The 23,319-nt window shown below is 41.7% G+C and overlaps 1 protein-coding gene across 17 annotated transcripts in view; it reads left to right on the top strand.

The window, feature by feature from the left end:
- The window catches only part of LOC144001411 (uncharacterized), a 127,215-nt gene that overhangs the window by 65,379 nt on the left and 38,517 nt on the right, over window positions 1-23,319 (top strand). For 11 of the 17 annotated variants that reach the window (XM_077495694.1, XM_077495695.1, XM_077495705.1 and 8 more), the window contains 7 exons: window positions 2,511-2,672; window positions 15,096-15,147; window positions 15,380-15,450; window positions 17,729-17,927; window positions 18,559-18,767; window positions 20,532-20,715; window positions 22,073-22,272. In XM_077495694.1, coding sequence (XP_077351820.1) covers window positions 2,511-2,532 — 22 coding nt within the window. In that variant the 3' untranslated portion in view covers window positions 2,533-2,672; window positions 15,096-15,147; window positions 15,380-15,450; ... (2 more) ...; window positions 20,532-20,715; window positions 22,073-22,272. Of the gene's footprint in view, window positions 1-2,510; window positions 2,673-15,095; window positions 15,148-15,379; window positions 15,451-16,832; window positions 16,942-17,728; window positions 17,928-18,558; window positions 18,768-18,869; window positions 19,006-20,531; window positions 20,716-22,072; window positions 22,273-23,319 lie in introns of all 17 variants that reach the window. The other 6 variants (XM_077495703.1, XM_077495697.1, XM_077495698.1 and 3 more) reach the window with 6 other exon arrangements.

Below are 23,319 nucleotides of genomic sequence, written 5' to 3' on the forward strand. Positions count from 1 at the left end.
CCAATTTCCATGCCACCTCGTCTGGGAGCAAAATGTCATTCATATTTTAACCCTTATTAGGACCGTCTGCCGCTGAGTGCCTGAATTACATTTGCAGGCTTTTCGCTCGTCATGAAAGACAAAATCCACCTAAAAGATGGCAATTGACAGAGGGGAGTAAAAATATATAGGAATCCGCCACACGCACCTTTTCATCTGGGCCTTTTTAATGAGCTAAAATACCCACTTCTTGCCATTTCCCCTGCCTTAATTGATGATTATGTTGTTACACAGGAGCAGCGCTTGGCGCTCTCCTCCCAGTCATTATGATGTGGACGGGCAGCTCTTGAAGCTTCAAAGGCGGGAAGGAGCGATTTTTAAGCATGAGGTTCGAGCATCCCCTTGGCCTCGCAGGTAGAAGGGGGAAAAAAAAAAAAAAACAGCAAAAAAAAGAAGCCATGTAAACATTACATGCTAATCGCTAATTAGCCCCGTGGCTGAATTGCGCACAATTCCTGTTTGGAGATGACCGGCGCTACGGTGGCGCTTAAGGGCACGTTGTACGTCTTATGACGAGCCAATTAGAAATTCAGCTGCAGGAGCGTAAAGGGAAGAAACCTTTGTCATGAATATTTAAAAAGACAGCCGCCGACCAGCGCGAAGGGGGCGCTGAACTGCGTGTCATGCGGGAGGGGAAAAAGAAGCAGGGGGGGGGGATCCGGCAATGTAGCCCACAATCGATAGCCTCTTGATGTGCTCTGTATTAGCGGGACTATGGCGGGTATTCTTGGACTGGTTGTGTCGAGGCGGGGATGGTGGGTCAAGGTGACCAGGGGCCCGAGAACTGTCTGGGGTCCCACCACATTTGAACATGTTCAAGTCGAGACATGAGCCGGTAGACCCTTTCTCTGAAAACTATGATTCAGTCAGACAGCTTATTAATACAATTTGAAAAGATCTGCAGTTCTGATTATCCTGAATAATTATCCTCTTGTGTGGGGCGTATACTGCGTCATAATCTTTATCTCATCTGCTCGGAAAACTATTTTGGAATGTTTTTTAATAAGAAAATACCACTCTATAATATTGTACTCTTAAAAAAAAACGTGCAGTAATGACGCAATTAATTACGTATAATGTAAAGAATTAAACTTTTAAAGCTTCTGTGAGACTTGGGGACTTTATAAACTGCAGTGATGTTGTAAACTTGATTATACTATTGGGAAAGCAGTTTATTTTTTAAGCTAATGCATTTTCATCTAACAACAAATTTTAAAAGTTATATGAGGCGAAATAGAACATGGGGGGTTTACATAGCTGAAACAAACAATGAAATGAAAAATTATAGAAGACAATGGACTTTGATCTTTATTGAGATATTTCATAGTAGTAGTAGTAGATTACATTTTGTTGTTGTTGCACTGACATACAGTGTTGTTTTTGTGTAAGTTTGTTGATTGTTGTTTTGTGTATAGTGGTTATTAGGGATGGGCGGGTACCGAAACCAGGTATCGGTATCGGGCCGATACCTGCCTTTTTTCAAGTACTCGAGTACTCGTGATGCAGACGAGTACAAGCGACCAATAGCAGAGGGGGAAGACGTTAAGTGAGTCTTCCTTGCCTGTAACCGGCGCTAGCTTGCAGCAGTTTTTCACCAAAACTTCATTGGTTTGGAAATACTTCAAAATTGTGAATCTTAAACTAAAAGAGCATTTTTGTGTTTTATTCTGAGCATTAAGACTATTGAAGAGTGACTGTGCTGTTTTTTTTTGTTTTTTTTTGTTTTTTTTTTGTCAAAATGTACTACTAGTACCGGTGAGTACTGAGGGTCTGAGTATCGGTATCGGTCTGAATAAAAGTGGTATCAAACATCCCTAGTAATATTAGATGTTGGTCACAGAGGATAAAGAATATAAGCGTGTGATGTGTTTTTGGGGGGGGCTCAAATATCCAAGGTTAAGCGATTCATTAGCTCGTCTATGATGTTTTGCTGTGTTTGTTAGCATTAATCTAAATTGACTGTATTAAGGCAAAGCTATGCGGTTGTTTAAAATACACCATGTAGGCTTTAGATTGGCCCCAGCTCACCTGTAGCTCTAATGAGAACACGCACTATGGGAAAGGGATGGAATTTTACTTGCGTCATTATAGATTAAATTGAAAAGGCTCTAATATGGCCAATAACTGTCATGTCTATGTCATGCCTCTAATTAGGGTCGTATCCTTCACAGCGTGTCAGCACAACCGCAGCATGCTGAGTCAACACATGTCGAGGATATTATGGCTCATTTATCATGTCAACAATGCATGCAAAACACAGTAAAAAGTTCCTATTACCAAAATGATATTATTCCAACAGTAATATTTGCTCCTTTCTCCGACACGCTCGCACACACCCGCATGTAACCGCAAGCTACTTGCTGTTTCCACAGTCATAATGATGCCAGTTTTCTAGGCCGGGAGTGTGATGTGCTTAATTGGTGTTTTTAAATGCGCCGACACCTACAATTGATTCTTTTTTTTTTCAACAGAGCCGCACGCGTGCTGGCGTGATTATCGCCCAGGAACGTGACAAGTGCTTAAACTTCACTCGGCTCTCACCTCGTCGCACGCACGCCGAGCTGCGAAGTAGCTTCCGCGGCCCAAGTCGCTGAAAATGCCGGCGCTTCCAGACACCTTCGTCGAGCGAGCAGGTAAACATGTTTTGTTTTTCAATGCCTGGGAGGCACGATCAATTATTATTCATCATTTTTTATTACGCGCTTTTACTGCGTGTTAAATCACATTTGCATGCTGCTAATACAGTGGAACCCCTGGAGGCCAAATCCATGTGGTGTTGGAATTTGAACATTTTCAAGAAACGTTTCAGGATTTGAAACAAAGTTGATACAGCACACTGTTTTTCGTTTTTTATTTTTATTTTTTATTTTTTATTTATTTATTTATTTATTTTTGCAATGCTTGTTTCCAAAAGTATGATTACTTAGTTAAGCCTCCTGTTATATTAACAACAAATTAAAACAAATTTATATAAACATTTTCTTGACGTCAATTTGACCAGTATTTGTTAAAAAAAAATTAAAAAAATGATATAATTTATTTATTTGCTTATTATTGAATGTACGTGGTATATTATAAAACAACTGATCTAAATATGGCATTCTGATTAATATTGTGATTTTGGAATATGAATTAAGCAGAAAAATTCACCTCTTTTTATCCATCTCAGGCGGCGGCCATTTTGTCTTGTACTGCCACTTCCCGTCGACTGAAAATGACATCACAGTTAAACCTGTTTGCTGGATTTGGTCATGTGACATTCGCAAACTCAGCCCTTAGGCACTGTGATGTCATTTTCCGTCGACAGCAAGTGGCAAAATGGCTGCACCCATGAGAAAAAAAAAAATGGGGGACTACAAACATGTCTCTTTTTTTGTTGTTTTTAACATCCTCACATATCCTCAGAATGTGATGCGATCATTATCGGAAAAATACTCAACCTTTTTTTTTTTTTTTAAAAGAATATCAAGTTCATTTATCAAATCATGTAAATCATGTAAACAAATCCACAAACAAGCAGACCTGTGCCAATAAAAAGTTCCCTGGCGCATTTATTGACACTCATTTCATAAATTCAAATTCTAAAACTGTCTTCAGCTACACAAGAGTGGCAAATGACCGGAAACAGTTCCTTGTGGTACAGTCCAATTTTACATCAATGCAAACAATTGTTCAATTACAGTAAGTGTCCATCAAACATTAGCATAAATTAATTTCAATTATCTTGACTTTCTCTTGTTTGGTTTGTTAAAAGATTATTTTCTTATGGTATATATATATATATATATATATATATATATATATATATATATATATATATATATATATATTTTTTTTTTATGTAATTGGCTTAGATTGTGCAGGTGTCCCTAATGTTGCGTCCGTATCATCCATCCACTGAGTAGCTCAGTAGCAGAGAACACAGCACACCTCTTAACCCCGACGCTCACTCGCGGCGTATCACTCCAAGGCAAATTGTTTTTACTTTGGACCCCACAACAGCAACTAAAGACCCACCTGCTCATCCAATAACAGCAAATCAAATCACATAAGGCTTCCCTTTCTCGGTTTCAAAGGGACACGCTCTAAGTTGATTCTTTTCATTTAATTCCAGCAAAGGGATTGACACCCCCCCCCCCCCCCGCCCCAACTCCCCACTGCACCCCAACAACAGCAGCAAGCAACGCACGCTTGCCCTTTATCTGCTGCTGAGAGTGGGGTGGGGTGAAGAAACAGAGGATTATCGATTTGCACTCAAACAGTGGGCCAACCTAAAAAGCCCCAATGAATTGTCACTCATTATTGAAATTATCAGGCACTAATTAAACTGGCAACCCTAAGCCCCCTGGGCTGTGCTCATCTCCAACTGAATTCCAGCTCCTCCGACAGTAATAGGGAGGCAGCATTAGCCGCTACTGGATGCTAATGAGACCTGGAAGCTGTCGGTGCCTCTTAGGGGGCTTCACAGGAGCATCGCTGCTGCATGTGAAGCACAACTCCAGTGCTGCAGCAGCTAAGGAAGCAAGCAAGCAAGCAAGCCGCTGATTGGCAGCGCCGGAGAATGAAAGCGGACGCCCGTGCATCAGCGGCTACATTCGGCGTCCTTTTAGCGCATTTCCATATTTTGCCCAGAGTTTGTTGACGCGCTCGCTCTTTTTTTGCTTTTTTGCGAGTCAACAGACGCGTACCAGCGAGAGTCTGACTGACTTTATCACACGGTACACAGCCTGTTAATAACTTCCTCTGACAATTCCCCCTCATCTTCTGCTGATGACCAGAGGGACGCCCGTGATTGTCATGTTTGTAGGGGGGGGGGGGAAGAAAGACTCCAAAACAATGATGTCACGTCAGCCTCTCTATTAAAAGACTTCATATTTTGAGCGGCATAATTAATACTCTTGGGCAAGCCGCTACCAAGTTGGCACTCCAGGCAAAGGGCTGCCACTCACCTGATAATTATTTTTGGAAATGGAGCCAAAATTACGGTGATTGACAAACGCAACAAAGCAGAGACAGCCTGCAGCATTCGCGCGGGAGAGAATGGAGAAAATAAGTGCTTATTGTATTGTATCCGCTTCCACCAAGGATTTCGACGTGTCCTTTCATGTCTCACGGAGAACTTTGGCGAGGGTCAAACTATTTAGCCCCTCTATCCTCTTGAAGGAGCACAACAACAAATAAAAGCCTTCGCACGAGTAATTAACACTTCTGTCGCGTTTTTGAAGGAAGTGTAGTTAAAGCAACGGTACGTAATAATTACACACTGCAGTAGCAATGCCTTGTCAAATTGACAATCATCTCATGTCATTGCCATGGTGATCACGGATCACTAATTTAAGGGGTTGATAATACTGTATTAGCATACGAGCCTGGGCACCTCCCACTTTGTTTTAGCTGGAAATCAAGGTTGATCACACAATTTTTAGCTGGTCGTAATTGTCTGAAAAGACAGTTTTTTTTTTTTTTTTTTTTGTGTTTTTTTTGTTAAACAGTCTATACAACATGACGGTTAACTTTTGTGTTCGTCCACAGCTCGTTAAGCAAATAGAGACACAGACATTTAGATCAAACTCAGTCTCGGCAAAAAGTCTAAAGGCCAAACCCCAATTTTTTTTATTACATTACCAGTTATATATTTCCAAATTACTACTAATGTAGGTTTTCATTTACTGTAAATGAACTTTTTTTTTTCTTGATTTTTTTTTGTTTTGTTTTTTTGCACCCATTTTCTCCCTCTTGTTTAGATCACTATCGATTTCAGAACGATTTGGTAATTACTTTCCAAGATCTCCCTTATGAAAGGAAAGTTTCTTAATGAAGTTGTTCCACATTATTAAAATTAAGTCACAGTTTTATGCATAATGGGGAAAACGAAGCATTTTTCGACTGATTAAAATTAACAAATAGTCCAATGGCCTGTGAAAAGAACGAAAACACCAGCCAGTCCAAGATAATCATCGAACTGTTAAATTTACGTAGTGAGTCAGAGAGCAAAGGGGTTTGTTCCAAAAATGGTGTCGTAAGGAAAGTTTCTGTCGCGCAAACGCATCGTATTAAGAGAGCAGCTGTTAAAAAGCCACTGATGAGCAACAAGCAGGAACATTTGCAGTGAGCTGATTTTCAAATAGTTTCACTCACTGATGAATGCCATGCTGCTTTGGATGATCCAGATGGCTGGTGGCTGGCCGCCATGTCCCAACAAGGCTGCGACGTCAGCAAGGAGCCGGCTGAGTGAAGTTTTGGGCTGGAATAAGGAGAAATGAGATGCTCGGGCCCTTTAGGGTGCCTGAAGGGATCAAAATGACGAACCGTGCCTTCTGCGGGAAGATAATTCACATGCAAGACGTGTCGTCCCATACTGAAAAAGAAAAAAAAAGAAAAAATAGAAAAGAAACCATTGCAAGCTTTCGCTGCTTATGTGAAAAAGGGAGACAATTCATTCATCCCCTGACATCAACCCTATTGATAACTTGTGAGGATGGATGCCGTTATTCCTCTAGTCAAGAAAGTGAGCAAAAAACAACATACCGTATTTTTCGGATTATAAGTCGCAGTTTTTTCCATAGTTTGGCCGGGGGTGCGACTTATACTCTGGTGCGACTTATGTGTGAAATTAACACATTATTATATGATTTCACATGTTATTTTCACACTAAACCGCAAGAGGGCGCTCTAGGCCTGTGTTGATAAGTTCAACATTGCCGTTAGAAGAGGACGTCTACCTCCCGAGTTGGGGGAGTTGTTTAAAAGTGACACCGAGGATGAAGATTTCATTGGATTTAGTGATTTGGAGTGAAACTGATAGTTTGGTAAGCTTGTTAGCATGTTCTTTATGCTAGAGTTATATAAATAACTTGTAGTGATGGGAACATAATTTACCCACGGAACGTTGGGACAAAGGGAGAGTTCCGGGTGGGAAGGTTTTGTTATGTGGAAAAGGGGAGTTAGCCTGTTAGCTTCTAGCTGAGTGGGGAGTCGCTGTTAAGACCTCAGAAGCTGATGTCAATAAAACGCCAGCCTTTGACTCTGTGCTTCAACACTCCGCCTCCGACACCCGTCACCGACTCACTCTTAATATGTTACGTCGTTACTGACATTACCAGGCATGTCAGTCATGTAACGTTAGTATACCGTACACTTATCCAGCCTGTTGTTCTCTCTTTTATTTTTATTTTAAATTGCCTTTCAAGATGACATGTATGTTTTTGGTGTTGGATTTTACCAAGTAAATTTCCCCCAAAAATGCGACTTATACTCCAGTGCGACTTATATATGTTTTTTCCTTCTTAATTATGCATTTTTTGGCTGGTTCGATTTATAATCCGGAGCGACGTATAATCCGAAGAACACGGTATGTGTCTATTTGGAACAAAGTGTAAAGGGTTTTGTTATAAAGCCAGAGTGGCTAAACCTGTCACAGGAGACCAATCATCAAATCCATCCAATGGCAGTGTTTGTTTTTTTACATGTCCTGAGATTGGCTAGTGACCAGTCCAGGGTGATTACTGACTCTCACCCATAGTCAGCTGAGATGAACTCCAGTTCACTTGTGACCCTAATATAAGTATAGACGGTATAAAAGATGGACGCTCAGCATGGCGTAGCTGGCCAAATGAAGCATATCAAGAAGTTCTCCAGACATCACAGGCAAACATTAAAATGAATCCAAGTGTGTTACCTTTTCACACATCCTCCCCCAAAACTGGTTGTTAACCCGTCAGTTTGCACCCATTAGTTGTTGGCTCCATGCTTTTTACACCTCCCACCAGGCACGTGCAGAGATGTTTTTTGGGGGCAGGTGCTCATGCCAAAAACTAGGGCGCCCATTGAAAAATAAAAAAATAAAAAATAAAACAAAACATCACGTGTTTTATTTGATTATTTTTCACAATTTAAACAGTTCAAGTGATCAAATCGAATAAATGACGGAGAAAAAATAAGCAATCCAAAGGACATGAAAAGAGCATGAGTGTTCAGCTTCTTGTAATTTATTTCAGCTGTTTGAAAATGTTAACTATCATGGTTAATTTTGCACCAAACAATGCCAGCGATTGCACAAACAGCATCTCTCTGAAGTGGCGGGTCAGACGAGACCTTGCAGGTTTCTCAGTTTTCCCTTGCTCGGATGGGGGTTTAGACAAGGGGATGTCGTTGATCTTTGTGAACTGTGGGCTTGTGAAGCCCCTTCGAGACTCGTTTGCGATTAAGGGCTATATAAATAAACTTGACTTGCAGCGGGGTTGGCCTGCCGGCTAGCGTTCTAGCGTTCAGCACTGCATGAGAGCTAAGTAGAGGACAGGGACATGCGGTCAGGGGGGAGGCAGCGCCTCACCTGGATTATGACGTGTGCAATGGTCAACAATTGTGTTAGATTAAACCTCTTCATGATTAGATAGAGGTGACCAATTTTATTTCAATTTCAGTTTTTTTGGTCTGTGCTTAAAAATAAAATGAAATTTAAAATGATGAATAATTAAATAATTAATTATTGTATTACTTATTTATATCATTATATAGTTTATTATTACGATTAGATAGATAGGTGACAAATTTTATTTCAATTTCATTTTTCTGGTCTGTGCTTAAAAGTAAAATAAAAATTAGAATGATAAATAATTAAATTAATTATATTATTGTATTTCTTATTTATATTATTATACACTATATTATTACAATTAAATAATAATAATAATAATAATTAACATTTAATTATTTTAAATGTCTTTTTTTTTTTTTTAAATAAATCTAGTAATTTCAGAGTCAGAATTGATGAATTTGCACATTTCCTGTATGAAGAGACCTAGCTTGCGGCACAACTGCACTATGTTCATTCCAAAATTTGGCTCTGAATAAAAGGTGACCATGGAAATATTCATTTAAAGTTAAAACATTCTCAAAACTGGACAATCAATCAATTATCTAATTAATAAAGAACGACCAACTCCAGAGCTTAAATACCTGCATCAAACATCAGGTCGCAAAAACATCAGTTTTTAATGTCAGGATGCTAATTTAATGGCAAATGTCATTCAGCTTTACTCATAAATTTGACAGTCTGACTCTTGTCAGTGCCTCACCAGCCATTAAACTCATCGCACGTGGCTGATGGAGGAGGTGGAATTGAAGGAGAGAGAGACATTTTTGGGGGGATTGATTACAGAAAGGATGATTTAAAAAAAATATTTTTTTATAAGTATTGATGAATGGAGACAAAAAATGGTCAGGAAGTGTATTTTTCTCATGCACGTGCCTGTGACTCCCACCATGCGTAAATCAGCCACTCGGTCGCGCCGCTTCTTAGTCAAGAGGGTGAGCAATGATGTCAAGTTATTTGTTTTGTTCCAAAATGAAATATTTATTGGCAGCGAACACCTAGCAGGAACAGACGATAGGCCAGGACGCTTCTTCATCTTCTCACACTCATATTTGGCTTCCACCTCCGCAAAGGCCAGCGCGTGTCCTGAGGGTGTTCAGCGATTCAGGGAAGTGCGCGGGCTTTGGATCCGCATTTCAAAGCCGGCGTGCATGTGTGCGTGCGCGAGTGCAGCACTGAGCGAGACATGCGGACAAAATGTCCGAACAATTATATGCTGATTTCCTACATTGCTCTCCTGACTCTGCCCCCGTGCTTTATTTTTCCGCACACTGTACATCTCTATTGTGCGAGGCGCGGGCTGATTTATGCGTTTGCGGTCAGGACGTTTTCCACTCCAGCGGCAGATGTGAAGTTGCGGTGCATTCTTTGTCATCGGGGGTTGTTTTGTTTTCCTGCACAACATGCGGAACACATCATTTACCATCATTTAGGCTTGAAATACCGGCGTGGGCGGCTCGGGCGGGGGGTGTGGGGGTGGGGGGGCTCGGAGAAAGATTTGATGGAAAAGCAGCAAAGAAAAACACCAAGGTGGAAACTATAAATCGTCCGCGTAAAATCCAATCGGAGGTCTGTTGAACAGAAACACGCTCTGACAGGGAAAACCATCACGCTGCGGTGCGGTTTCCAGAGCCACCGCTCACTTCGGACCTCATTGCTTAAAGTACTTTTCACTGTGAGGCGCAGCCGGGTGGTAAGAAAGGGAAGTATTATTTGCCTAAACTCCAAGTGGACCACTTAAGCAGTAATATTATTGATAGTGGCAATAATTTCCGACTTCTGGTCTACACCCTTTGGTGCGTCATTTCATGCAACAGCCGCCACCATGCTGGGAAAGCCATTAGAGAGGCCCGAATGCTAAATGCATTAACAGAAAAAGGTCAGAAAGCATTAAAAAAAAAAAAAACAGTCATTGTAGCTTGGTCCAATCGTGCTCCAGTGCTGACCCCCTCCCTGACTCGCATTGCAGTCATGATTGAGCCGGTGTCATCGCCAGCACTGTACCTGGAAAAACTCTTTTTCCCGGGGCCTCATTTGATCATGCATGCGGGCGACGCATGTCACGCCGGGTTATTCCCATAGTTAATATGCTTTCACGAGCTGCCATTTTGCGAGCCTCGACTTGATTATTTTGGCACATGGGCAAACGGCCGCGGCTTTTCAGGTGGCGCGTACGGTATCAGAGAGCCCGGCGGTCACAAGGGGTGATCTATTCGCTGAGAAGGCAGGCTCCTGGCAAAAGACTCAGCATCTCGGCGTAATGAAGCCAGCGCCTTGTGTGTGTGAGCAGGTTACATTAGAAATGCATGAAGGCCAATAGGTGGCTACCTACGCTCTGCTCCAAGCCATTTATATTTCCATCAAGCGCTATCAAAGCGGCGGAATGTTTTTGGAGCGCGCCACGTCCGTGTCAACAAAACATGCAAAAATGGCTGTCAGATAGCGGCGGGCACGCGTGAAGCGAGGCGGCGGGCGGGGCGGCGTCCAAGTCGACTGCGACCACAGAAGGCGCGAGGCGTTGGCGCTTGGACGCCTCGACCGGGGCTTCCTTTAACGACACTTTAAAAAGCGCCATGATTTTTACTTTGCCGTCTCATTATCGGTGTCCACTTGGCACGCGCCGGAGACGCCGTTGCCCAGAACGGAGGCCTGAACCTGGGCAACTTTCCTGCCGTCCGCCCACCCTCTCCGCCAACCCCCCCTTTCACTCTTTCGCTCTTGGAGACTTTCAGTGCGTACTTAATCATGATTAATCGCTGCCTGGATAATCAGATACAACATCAAAAGGTTGGAGATGACAGTCCAAGGACGCTTGGGAGGAAACAAGGTATACCAGGCATTCATTAGCTTTGGCATGGCACTCATACATTAGCCCATAACCCTTTATTGTCCTAATTAGGCTGGAGAGGCTGCTGGTATCGTACTTTTACATATATGGCCCGGTAGTTTACCTGCACCTTGACCACAGTGGCAACACAACACCGCCTCCTCTTTTACATGCGCTCGTCTATTACGGTTTTATTTTTGCGTCTTGCCGGCTCCACGGTGCGTTATGTTCACACTAAGCTGGGTAATGTTTTTGATTTACAGTCACTTACAGGGGACAAACACAAGACAGGCTCTCCCATCCTGTATTATTTTACTCATCTTACCGCACACCGCGAGGTGCAACCCGCACTGTATATTTCATTTCTTTGGTCCCCCCTCATCCCACCCACCACCCTCCTTCTCCTCTCTCCACTGTTTTAAGTCTCCCTGGATGGAGCCTGGCTTGCGGTGCACCATTTTCCCAGCTACAGTAGCAGTGGTGCTGGGCCTTGTTCAACCCCATTATTTCTGGGAGCCAAATTCCCATGGTCCCAGGAACAGGCGTGCCAGCTCTGCCTTCTTGGCTCTCTTCCCTGGTATTGTTTCCTTTGTTACATCCAGAGCTGCATTTCAGTCCGTTAATGTTTGCGCTGGGAGGTCCGAATTCCCAGCGTTCAGCTTTAGAAAAGGTAACTTCAAGTTCAGAATGCAGACACTTTTTTTTTTTTTCCTTACCTTCAGAAAATTATGTTTTGTTTTTTGATTTTATTTTTATATTTATTTCTTTTTTTTACCATCCCTCCACTTTATATTTTCCATTTTTCTTCTTTGTTGCGATACAGGTGAGCACGGTGATAAAACTTCAGTGAAATGTTTGCATGGATGGCCACCATAAAATCTCTCAAACGGCTCAGGTGGCTCCTAATCCACAATCATTGTGCTTTCAATTATGTCTGCAGGTTTTTAATGTGCATATATATACATATACATATATATATGTGTGTGTGTGTGTTTTAATTTTCACCATATCAGTATTCCGGAGTTTACCCTCAGCTGGTACTCTGCCGAGGCCAATCCATATCATAGAAAATAAATGTTCATGTACTTTTTAAATTTATCACCTAACCAGTGGCAACTGTAATATACCACATTTAGCCAGTTGTGTTGATTTTCTTGTCCATATTAATTATATATTTAATACAGATTATTAGGTATCCTATTTCACCAATATAAATCAGAATTTGTGTCACAAATACAATATTTTCGTTGTTCAAAATATATATTTTTAAACTAGTGAGCTCTTTCTCGAACTCATTTGGGGTGGGCTTCATTTACTAGTTACTGAATTAAGTCAGTCAGTTAGTACCGGTAAGTAAAGTTAGTCTTAGTTTGGATGGTACTAAGGTAGTAGCTTAGCTAGTTTGGTACTAAGTAAAATCAGCTTGTAAGGTTAGTAAGTATGAAAAGAAAAGTCAAAGTAAGCAAGTAAACATGTGCAATTGTTGACTTACGAGTGACGCAACTCACAAAGTTTCCAAGTAACAAGCTGTAAGTTAGTTGATTATTTGCTTTGTGTAGGAAGCCAAAGTTTGAGGTTCATGCAAGTTATGTATTTATATGCCACCAGTTGAGTGAAGTGAAAGAAAAATAAATAAAGCAATTAAGGTACTCTAATGCCCTCGCATGTGGGCAAGGAGAGTCACAATCGCATTTTCAGCCATTCATCGAACTGGACAAACACTCAAACCTGCAAATAAAAAATGAAAACAAAAAATAAAAAATAGAGAACACTTGGAAGGAGCTGCTGGGGGCCACAGCTCATGCTTAGAATTTCACGCGCTGACTAATCTGACAGTTTATGTCAATCACTTGGCCACGCCCCTTAAAGGCATACCTCCAACAAACTAATACGACAGTATGTGCAATATTTATTCTTGCTGGAGTGGATTTGTGACATTTCAGTTCGCTTCTATGGAGAAAATTGATTTCATATACCAGTAAATTGGTTTCATGCTTGTTTACAAAGCAAATTAAACTCGACTACGTCAAGGTACAACTACTGTAATTTTCCCGGTGTGTATATAAGCCTGCTTAAGTGGTTGTCGCCCCACCATATTAAACTCGCACTTCACATACCGAACGTGGAAAAGCTTCTCCACCCCTAATTCCGCCAAGCGGAGCTTATACAAGCACGATTACCTAAAAGTGAATCACGATTAACATTTGGAAGCCGTCTCCCCTATTCAACCGTGATGGCATTTCTCCATCTGTAATCCACTTTATCGCCCATCATTCCAGCCTGAGCACCCTAAACTCCTTTTGCTGTGATGCGGGCCCGCCAAAGCCACCAACGGCAGCTCACACACGTGGGATTAAATGCGAGGCTTGTTGGCTCAGCGCAGCACGGCGCGAGCATATCCGACTGATGTCGGCTGTTCCACTCGGAACGCCGGCGCTCGTCTCCCAGCGCGCAGACACGCCGGTGTCAGGTAATTCTCTGAGGAAGAGCCACGCGCCCCTGCAGGGAGCGGCGGGGAGGCCTGTATCACATCTCGGGAGTTGTAATAGCAGCTTTGAAGACTCCAGTCCACTAATCCCACATCATGTGATCATGTGTCTAATAGAGCGGCTCCCCATTCGCCAACGTTGTGGGGGATTTCTTAGCTGTCACTTGCAACCCGTTACAGTTGGGAGAGTATTATATGTCGGGAAAAATAAATACGAGACTCCCGCGCGTGGCTTCCCGTGGACACGCGCCGGGGCCGAGCAATGCATTTTGGAGCTTGCCGATTACAATGTCAAGACGGCACTAACGTGCAATTAGCACAGTGCAGTACTGTAATAAAGCAAAAGTTGCGTTAGGGTCAGCAAGGCCTTCCCTGCTGGCCTAAACATGATCACAATGCCTGACCTACATGCACAACCTAAATTATATTTGTTACATTCAATTGTATGACTTTATACCCAAAGTCTATTCTCTTCATTCCGTAGTGTTTCTATTGGCTTCACTGCTTTGACTACAAGATGGTGGTTGTTGGATTTTTTTTGTCCAATAAGGTTTCAGCCACTACGTGCTGCCCAGGGACTTCAGAGTTAAAAAAAGAAAAAAAAAAAAGTTCATGTTGTAACTTCTGGTAAGCAGAAGAGATGCATTGCCAAAGTATTGTAACGATATACCACTAGTATAAATTGATGCTAGTTTACTTACTACATGATGAATGACGAAAAGCATTTATCTACAAATTTTGCTTTGAAAACGAAATGAAAAAAAATTGCAAAATTTGCTTGCTGATTTGTTGTTTTGTAAAATACATAAATAAATAAATAATTTTCTGAAAATGGAGCACAAATATGATGCAATTTCATCACATTTATTTTTTTTTAGGGTGGCAGAACTATTATGGCGGGCCAAAAAAAAAACATTCATATAATGTGGACGTGGTTGCATTTCACCGGGGCGTTACGTTAAAGTAACCAAGTACAAATACTTCATTTTTTTTATTACATATATTTTTCAGGTATCTGTACAGTAAATATTTCTATTTTTACTAACTTTTTATGTCCTTTGGAAACAGATGTCTCTCTATTTTCAAGGCCTTACTTGGTTTACGAAGTCTCGTTACTTTATCATTAGCTAATTTAGCATTTTTGAAAATTATTATTCAGTGCATACATTTTGGCAACACTTGTTTTATTGACGTGTAAGTTGAGCTAAACAGCACGCAACGTGTAATATGATTTTTTTTTCTTCTAATTCTCAGTACGAGCAGCATACTGTGCTTAAAAAAAGAGACAAAACTATTTTTTTTAATGTTATCAAATGGGTAATGTAAATAACTGACTGAAAAATTTACCTTTTTACTTTGAATTTCAGAAAAATTCAGGAGTGGAGTCAGTGCTTGTGGTCGTCTCCTGACCTGAAGATGGTGAGTTTGATCCTCAACCTTGACCATGTCGAAGTGTCCTTGAGCTATTGAACCTCAATTTCCCTCCCCAGTAGACCTGGCAGCAGGCTCTCATTGACGTATGAATGTGTATATGTGAATGTGAGCCTTTGTAAGACGATTTGAGCACCATATGGTGTAGATAAAAGCGCTATATAAGTGCACTCCATTTGCTGCTGTAAAGTTTAATTGTAATTGTGTGGTACTCTTTCAGATAGCCGCCCATTTTCTATAGAGCTTCCGCATCGAATCCATAATGGTTGGATGGATTACAAACTTGAACAGGTAAGTACCGGTATTTATGATGTATGTAAATATATACTCCGATGTGATTTTTAGGTTACTAACAGACTTTTATTTGGTGTATGTGTTTATACGAGCTAACGGATTTAGCACGTAGAGAGCTAAGTTCCGCTAACGTCGACTAGCATGCTAGCTTAGCAAGATTAAAAGATTTTTGACCCATTTCAGAGGTTTATAATTATCTTACGCTTTCCTAAAATTCTAATGTATTTCTTAATGCATATTCAGCTTTCTCAAACACTGATTTATGTTTTTAAATTTGCTCCTGAACTTGAATAACACAAGCTAGCAGTACTTTTAGAGCTGCCACGTAGCTTTAGTTGGCCCAACAGTGGGTGTTCCAACAGCCGCTCGGGTCCAAATAGCCATTAAAGTGAGTTCATAAATGTCATTTTGTTCAAATTTTGAGCAGCCCAGAGCAAATAAAAAGTCTCGTGACTTGAAACGAAAAGGATCAACAGTGAATACTCTTAAGCGCTGCCCTAATCAACACTTAAGAGAATTTACATGAAGGGCTATGATCAATAATGGCATCTCTGATGACGCGCAGACAATCTTGATCACACGTGTGTGAATGCAAAACCTTGAAGAATAGCGGAAATTGTCTCCTCCATAATCATAAGCTGTCAAAAATGCAACAAGGGCCTCCGAGTGGAGCGTGTGATCATCGCGGAAGCCCAGGTCTGCAGAGGTTTGTGTGACATTTTTAAGTCCTCGCCCCCCCCACACACACACTTTTTGAGCGATTTTCTCAGAGGTACTGCGCACATTAAATGGCTGAGTTAACCTTAACACATGTAAAAACCATTACGGCTATTGACGACAGCCGCATGTAATCCCAAGGTTTGATATTGACACCGCGTGATCAAATGCTAAGCTCCGCTAGCAGATAGCTGGTGGCTCTCTAGGGGGGGGGGGCGGCCCGGCGTAGACAGGCAAATGAAGCAGAGCCAGATTGATGAGAAACGAGTGCTCTGCATTGTGCATGCGTGTGTGTGTGTGCGCGCGTATGTAAGGGATACTGCCGAGCCAATCAATTAATACTTAAAGTGGAACCAATTCTTGTTTCACTTGGGCTTTGGCCCCCTTCATTTTCATACGCGCCGAGGTCTGCATGGCTAATTAGGAGCACCGCAAATGGATGCTAAACCACGCCAAATTAAATCTTAGTTCATTAGATATAAGCTCTTTAAAGATTGAAGGGAAATATTTGAATTTTTAAAAAGTTTCAACGTTGCGGCGTCCTCATTAAAAATGGGACGTCGCAACGTGCAGGGAGGAAGTGGGGAAATGTCTTTGTGCGGATGAATAATCCAACCAATATGAAATATTAAGTCACTATTTTACCCTGTGTTTCTCCTCAGGCTGTAGTGATAGGCTGGGTAATAGAAGGCTTCTGCTTTGAATAAAATACAGAGGTGCATGAAGGGGAAGCTCAACTATCTGGAGGCGAGAGCACTTCTGAATTACATTGTAAATATATTCATTATTCCACGCGCACACAAAAAGAGAGATTGCGGCATTGTTGATAGACGTCAGTTTCAAGTCAGGCGGTAAATAAGTAAACAGCTTTTATTTTCTGCTGGAAACAGGGAAAAAAACATCACCAAACTTGAGATTTTTAATTTTTAACTATGTTTACTGCCTGGGATGGACCTTGAGATGGGATACACTCACCAGTCAAAACATTAGGTACAACTGCTCATGCCAGCCGAGTTGCATCAAACATTTCCTTTACAAACATACTCGGGTATTAATCTAAAAATATATAAATAAATAATTTTAACGCCTCACCTCAAATAAATGCAATTCTTTTCTGATGCTGATAAATTGTAAAAAAAAATAAAAAAAGAAATACTGCGTAGCCATGTAATAATAGCATGCTATATTTAATACAAATATACGCATGATCGGAAATCCATTTTACCTTTTCATGTCGCATGACATTGTAAAATATGTTATTTGGATTAATTATTGGGAAAATGTGATTATAATAAACACCTAACCTCTAATAAATGCCTTCTCCCGGATGAATACAGTGCTGTTATTCATTTATTTATTATTTAACATTTCAATTCACTTGGTCTTTTACACTCTTGTGCAAATTAAGGCCTCCACACAGATATACACCTTACCTCAAATAAACACCTCATACCAAATGAACAAAGTGGTGGTATAGTCATAGCTAAGTTTGTCTTTATTCTACTACTGTACTATAAAACTCTTAAGATGTATTATTTTGATGAATTGTTTTTGAAAGGGCGGCACGGTAGTTGAGCGGTTACCACGTCCACCTCCCAGTACTGAGGACACAAGATCGAGTCCAGGCTTCGGCCTTCCTGGGTGGAGTTTGCATGTTCTCCCCGTGCCTGCGTGGGTCTTCTCCGGGTACTCCGGTCTCCTCCCACATTCCAAAGACATGCATGGCAGATTAATTGGGCGCTCTGATTTGTCCCTAGGTGTGCTTTATTTATTTTTTTCATTCATTTTGTTGGAATATTTCTTCTTTGAATGACATTTTTTGAAGAACATTAAACATATATTGAAAATACATTCATACAAAATAAATGCCTCACCTCAAATAAATGCCTGGTGTTCGCTGTAGTTGAGTACAGTATGTGAACACCACTCAAGCTCTACAACAAGTATGGCAATCCTGCACCATCTGATATTACTCTTATTTCCAACTTATTCAAGCGGATTTTACTTCCTTCCTTTTGTCACAGTTGTTTCATTTTGCAGGTGTATTTAATGACCTGTCTCCTCCGTGCATGTCTCGGCCTTACGTCACTTGTGGCGCTGCATGCGAGTGCGATGTTGGAGCCAACTCGTGTCTTTTAACTGCCATAATTCAGTGATGGCTGAAGCAGATGTTCGGCACGTCTCTCCCGACCGCCGCTTTCCCGCACCCCGTGAAAGGAAACAAATTAAAATCTATCCAAATTTGTCTCCGGGAACGTTCCCGTCACAGCCTCACCCAAAACGACATGAGAGGAACACGCTCAAACACGCCGTCTGCATTATAGATTAAAACCTATCACGTTGACTTTGCATGAATAACTTTCTTTTTACTTGTTCTGTCATCCGCAGTCGAGTTGTAAAATCGGCGAGCTCGGAGGCCACCTTGTCGTAGGAGTTTTTACACAGTGTCCATTGTGTAACAGCTGTAAAACACGCTCCAAATTATTAACTCCACATGCCTGCGCCGCTGATGAACTGGAATCCCAGAACAACCTTTGGATTTTGGCCAATAACCTTGGAGGGAGACTCTGTGATTGAGAACAGGACTGCGAATCCAGGTCAGTCATCGTGCACGCACTGCTGAGAGCGGGATGCGTGACCGATGTGAGGGTGTGGTGATGCTCTTTGAATCATCTGTTTTGGATACTGTCATGTTTTAGGCAAACCGCACCTAAAAAAACACTTGAAGGGGACGACAGGTTTGAAGGAATGCGAGGAAAATTACGATCGTCTCAACGGATTGCTGAGCGATGCCAAAGAAAGCAACAAATAGCAGTACCTGTAGTCTAAATGATGGTAATACATCACAGTATATCATCCAGATCCAGTGGTTGAAAACAATCAGTTCCAAAACATTAGGTGACCTCCGACTTGTCTGAATTTGAAACATTCTTCCCATTGGAAATAACCCAAATAGAAATACAACGGTTGTGAGGTTAATTTGTTCTGTGATGCATCGAACACTCTGAACTCATTTGCTCCCAATAACGTGTAAATACGTTTTTTATGTTTTAAGTGTCCCAAAGACGTATTTATACGTTTTTTTTTGTTTTTTGTTTTTTATGCTAGAGCATACAGAAGGCTTTGATGCAGCCTCTCAACTGCAAAGAACGGTTGCAGAAATGGTAGTTATTACACAAACGGCCAGCAGGTGGCAGCAGAGCAAAGGAGATCAACCAGGGCCATGTAGAAAAAGCTCAATTACTTATGATTTGAAATAGATTTGTGAAAACTGATGAAACTTAGCTCTCTTCTAATGCAAATTGCTGCAAAACGGAAACAGATAGAAACATACTTTTTTTTCCTGATGAAAGAAGAGACTTTAATCTTTCTTTAAATTTGTTCCATGCTTTTATAGCAATTGAACACAATATTCTGTGGGCCTTGCAAAATCAGTCAAAATTCAGTAAAACCGCCGGGAGCGAACGGGATTGCATCTGTGAAAATGGCTGGGAGTGAATGAGTTAATTGCTGGCTTAAATTAAAAAAATATATATATTACCAACATTTTTTAAGAAGAAGAAGCGGCAACTGTCCCCTACCAGGGGTCACCAAAGCAATGTACTCGTGTTAGAAAGTAAGAATCTTATATTACATTGACTTCAACTCCATTACACAACAATATTCTCCAAAATGGCGAGCAGCTCAACACCACGTCTAAATCTTGTCTTCAACCCAATCTGCTGGGTCAAATTAACACAACCGTGTGTAAAAGCAAACAAATCTGCTCCAAATCCACAGTTTACCCAGCAAGTGGGTTAGGAACATTTTTATTGTCATTATTTTTTTTATGTGAATCAGTTTTCTAGTTGTAAATAATAGAAATGCAATCAGTCATTGCTAGCAAAGTCTTACATGTGAAATCAAATATAGTTGTATATATATTTTTTAATTTTTGTATTTTTATTGGAAATTATTTTCATAGCTGACAAATTGTTGCTTTTTTTGGTGAATATTCCAGTAAAGATTTTTCTGTGGACTGAGGCCAAAATAAGTCATTGAAAAATATCACATATTTCGTATTACATTTGTGTGAATATCTTCCAATATTCTAACAATAAAACTCGGGTAATAAAATGGAAATTTTGCATGTGAATATTAGTCATCACAAATAATCCCTAATATCAAAGAAGCACTTTGTATAATAAATGATTACAAAAAGGTGAGACGATTTCGATCATTTTGAAATGACTGTCAATTTTATTCTTATTCTTCTTCTTCCGAGCTGCCGGGACAGACGCAAATGTCGACTTTGCTCTCGCGTCTTTCGGCAATGATGTGACACCCAAAACCCAGGAGTGACTGTGTCTCTTTCCCCGCAGGAGAAACAAGCGAGATGATTTGTTGAGGGGCCCCGGGGAGCCAGCGAGCACGCCTTGAAAACAGGTGGTGCAACATCACACTGCAGCGTGCCTTCGGGGAATATTTGTAGTCGTTCAGGAAATGCACCAAAAACAAAACACATCCGCAACGCGACGGAGAGACTGACGCAAAACGCCACCTAAGGTACGACACTGACGCTCAGTATGCCATTAAATCATGTCACGTTCCCGCCAAAATGTCACTGTGTCGCATTTTTTTCTTTAAAGGAGACATTTTGTTTATTTGTTCACAATATAAAACAGTTTCCAAGCATCTTGTATACTTTCATCTTATTTGTAACTCGTGCATTAACAGCTGCCTTTCATTTCCATGACGACAGCAGACTGCATGTGTAACAGCTGTCTGGATCCTGCCAGTACATTAAGTGTTACATTGCGCTTGGACTCACCAGCTAGTGTATGCGTAACAACAGGCTAGATCTCGCCAGTAACTGTGCGTAATAATGGGCTGGATTTCACCAGGGTGTGTATGCATTCTGGTTGCTGTTTGGCCGTGTTTTCTTGTCTGCTGCTCGGCAGGCTGTCTCCCGTCATCTCACCTGCAAGTGTATGCGTAACAGCAAAGCTGGTCAGCTAGTGCACATGTAACGGCGGGCTAGATCTTGCTAATGAGGGTGTGTGCGACAATGTGGGCTGGATCTCACTGTCAAGTATGTGTATAACAGCGGTTTGAATCTCGCCAGCGAGTGTGTGCATTCCAGCTAATGCTGGTCTCCTCCACGTCACTCAGGAGAGTAGCTTTCGCCATCAAGTGTATATATTATGTAACACATGACTGGGCCCTGCCAGTGAGTGCGTATGTTACAGTGGGCGGGATCTCGCCAGTGAATGTGTGCAAATCAGGAAACATCTGGCCATCTCTGCCAGGCATCTAGAACCAAGAATGTTGGAAAGTTTCAAACTCATACTTTGACGAACTCTCACTGAAATGAGCCCCAATTATCACGGCTTGCATATTTATTGTTGTTGTGTTATAGTACAAAAAAGCAGTAAAAGTATTTCAACCCATGGAGGAAGCAGTTTGTCTAAGGCTGCCACTTGAAAGTGACTCTGGATCTTCACCCAGCCGAGCTTGTCATGTAATGGGTGGAGAAACTTTGTGGGAGTGTTTATTATGGTAGTTAGCCTGACAGTTACATGTGCAGTGCAAAGTGGCTCATCACAGAATAATTTTTTTTTTGTGTGTGAAACGGGCAGATTATAAACGGTTTCCTTGGTTGCTCAGTTTCACACTCAACTGCCCTCCAGAGACCAAGCTATTTGTACGCAAGCCATTAAAAACTCAATTTTCCATAATGTGGCCCCTTTATACTACTAACATTGATAAATGTTGTGATTTTGCCCCTCTCATATTCGGCGTCACTTACAAGAACAATTTCTTGCTTTTGACAAATCACTCCAAAATATATTAGCAGAGAGGCCGACTGTCAATCCGGCTGCCCAAAGGTCCTTACAGGTCCCCTTTTTTTTTCTTCTCCTAGAGTTGAAAAATGATGTAATCAAGCCGTCCTTCCTTCCTACCAGCGCTCCATCCATCCTCTCTAAAGGCCTGGCGGTCCCTTTGGCCTCGCTCTGGATCAAGTCCCCCACAAGGCCCCCCTGACCCCGTTAGAGGTGCATGATGGGCGGCCCTGTCACTTCAAATGGCTGCCCGGGTCCGGCGCGAGACTCACCCCTCACTGTGAGTAAACCTCTGTGTTATTTCGGTTTTATGGGCTACGGGTGGATAACTCTGCGGAATGGATGCGGACAACTTAGTTATTGTCACGCAGGGCGAGGGAGTCGATGCTGTTACGCTCGCGCAAAAACAGCTTAGGATTGAACGCTATGAAAAGTTATGTGGCGTGAGGAAACCAAAGCGCCGCGTTCGGGATGACCAGTGCCTGGCGGTTGGCCGCGGCTTTATCCCGAAGACGCTTTTCAAAGGGGTTATTTAAATTTCAAGGCAGATGAATGCCTCGTATGTGATGTGTTGCTTCAGTTGTGGAGAGCGGCGCCTTTGATGGCGAGGAGAGAGGGGAAGACGGCGGCTTTGTTATTGAAGTAAAGAATAATAAGGCCACTGCATGTTGGGCTGTGTACTGAGACCTTGATATCAATCCAATGCACTATGCATGGCCCCCGCGCAACAAGCAGCCAGACAGGAAAGCGTGTGCCTTTTGATCCCGCTTTCCTTCTGTTGTCTTTCATCTGACCCATCCTCCCAAATTGTCACCAGTACGCGCACACACGGCGAGAAAAAAAAAAGACGGGAGCGCGGCGAACCCTCGGGCTCGGGAGGGGAGGGGGTCTCGGCGGCGCCGCTCGCCGAAATGCCCCAGCTCACTCCGGACATTTTTAGTCATTAAGTTCCAAAGGAGGGCGCCTGGCATCTTTGAAAACTACTCCGCTGTGTACATGGCGGGCCAAGTGGCCATGATGCTCAGATTTGTGTTGAAAATAATCACACTTTACATTCTGCTTGAGGACCACAGCTTTAGGGACGATTGAGCCCCTCAATTACAATATTAAGCATATTTTGCAATGCAGCTAAGCGCCAAAATGTTAAACAAAACCATATTTCTTCCAATGAATTGTAGCTTCGCTAAAACACCAAGAGACGGGCTAATTAAAATTAGCATCAATGATATATATTATCATATTATATTTGACTAAAACTTGCTACTGAACACATATGGAGTAGTAAAACATACCGATCATATAACAGTACTCACTGACATAATTTCTG

Source organism: Festucalex cinctus, chromosome 14 (assembly GCF_051991245.1).
Source record: "Festucalex cinctus isolate MCC-2025b chromosome 14, RoL_Fcin_1.0, whole genome shotgun sequence".
NCBI lineage: Eukaryota > Metazoa > Chordata > Actinopteri > Syngnathiformes > Syngnathidae > Festucalex > Festucalex cinctus.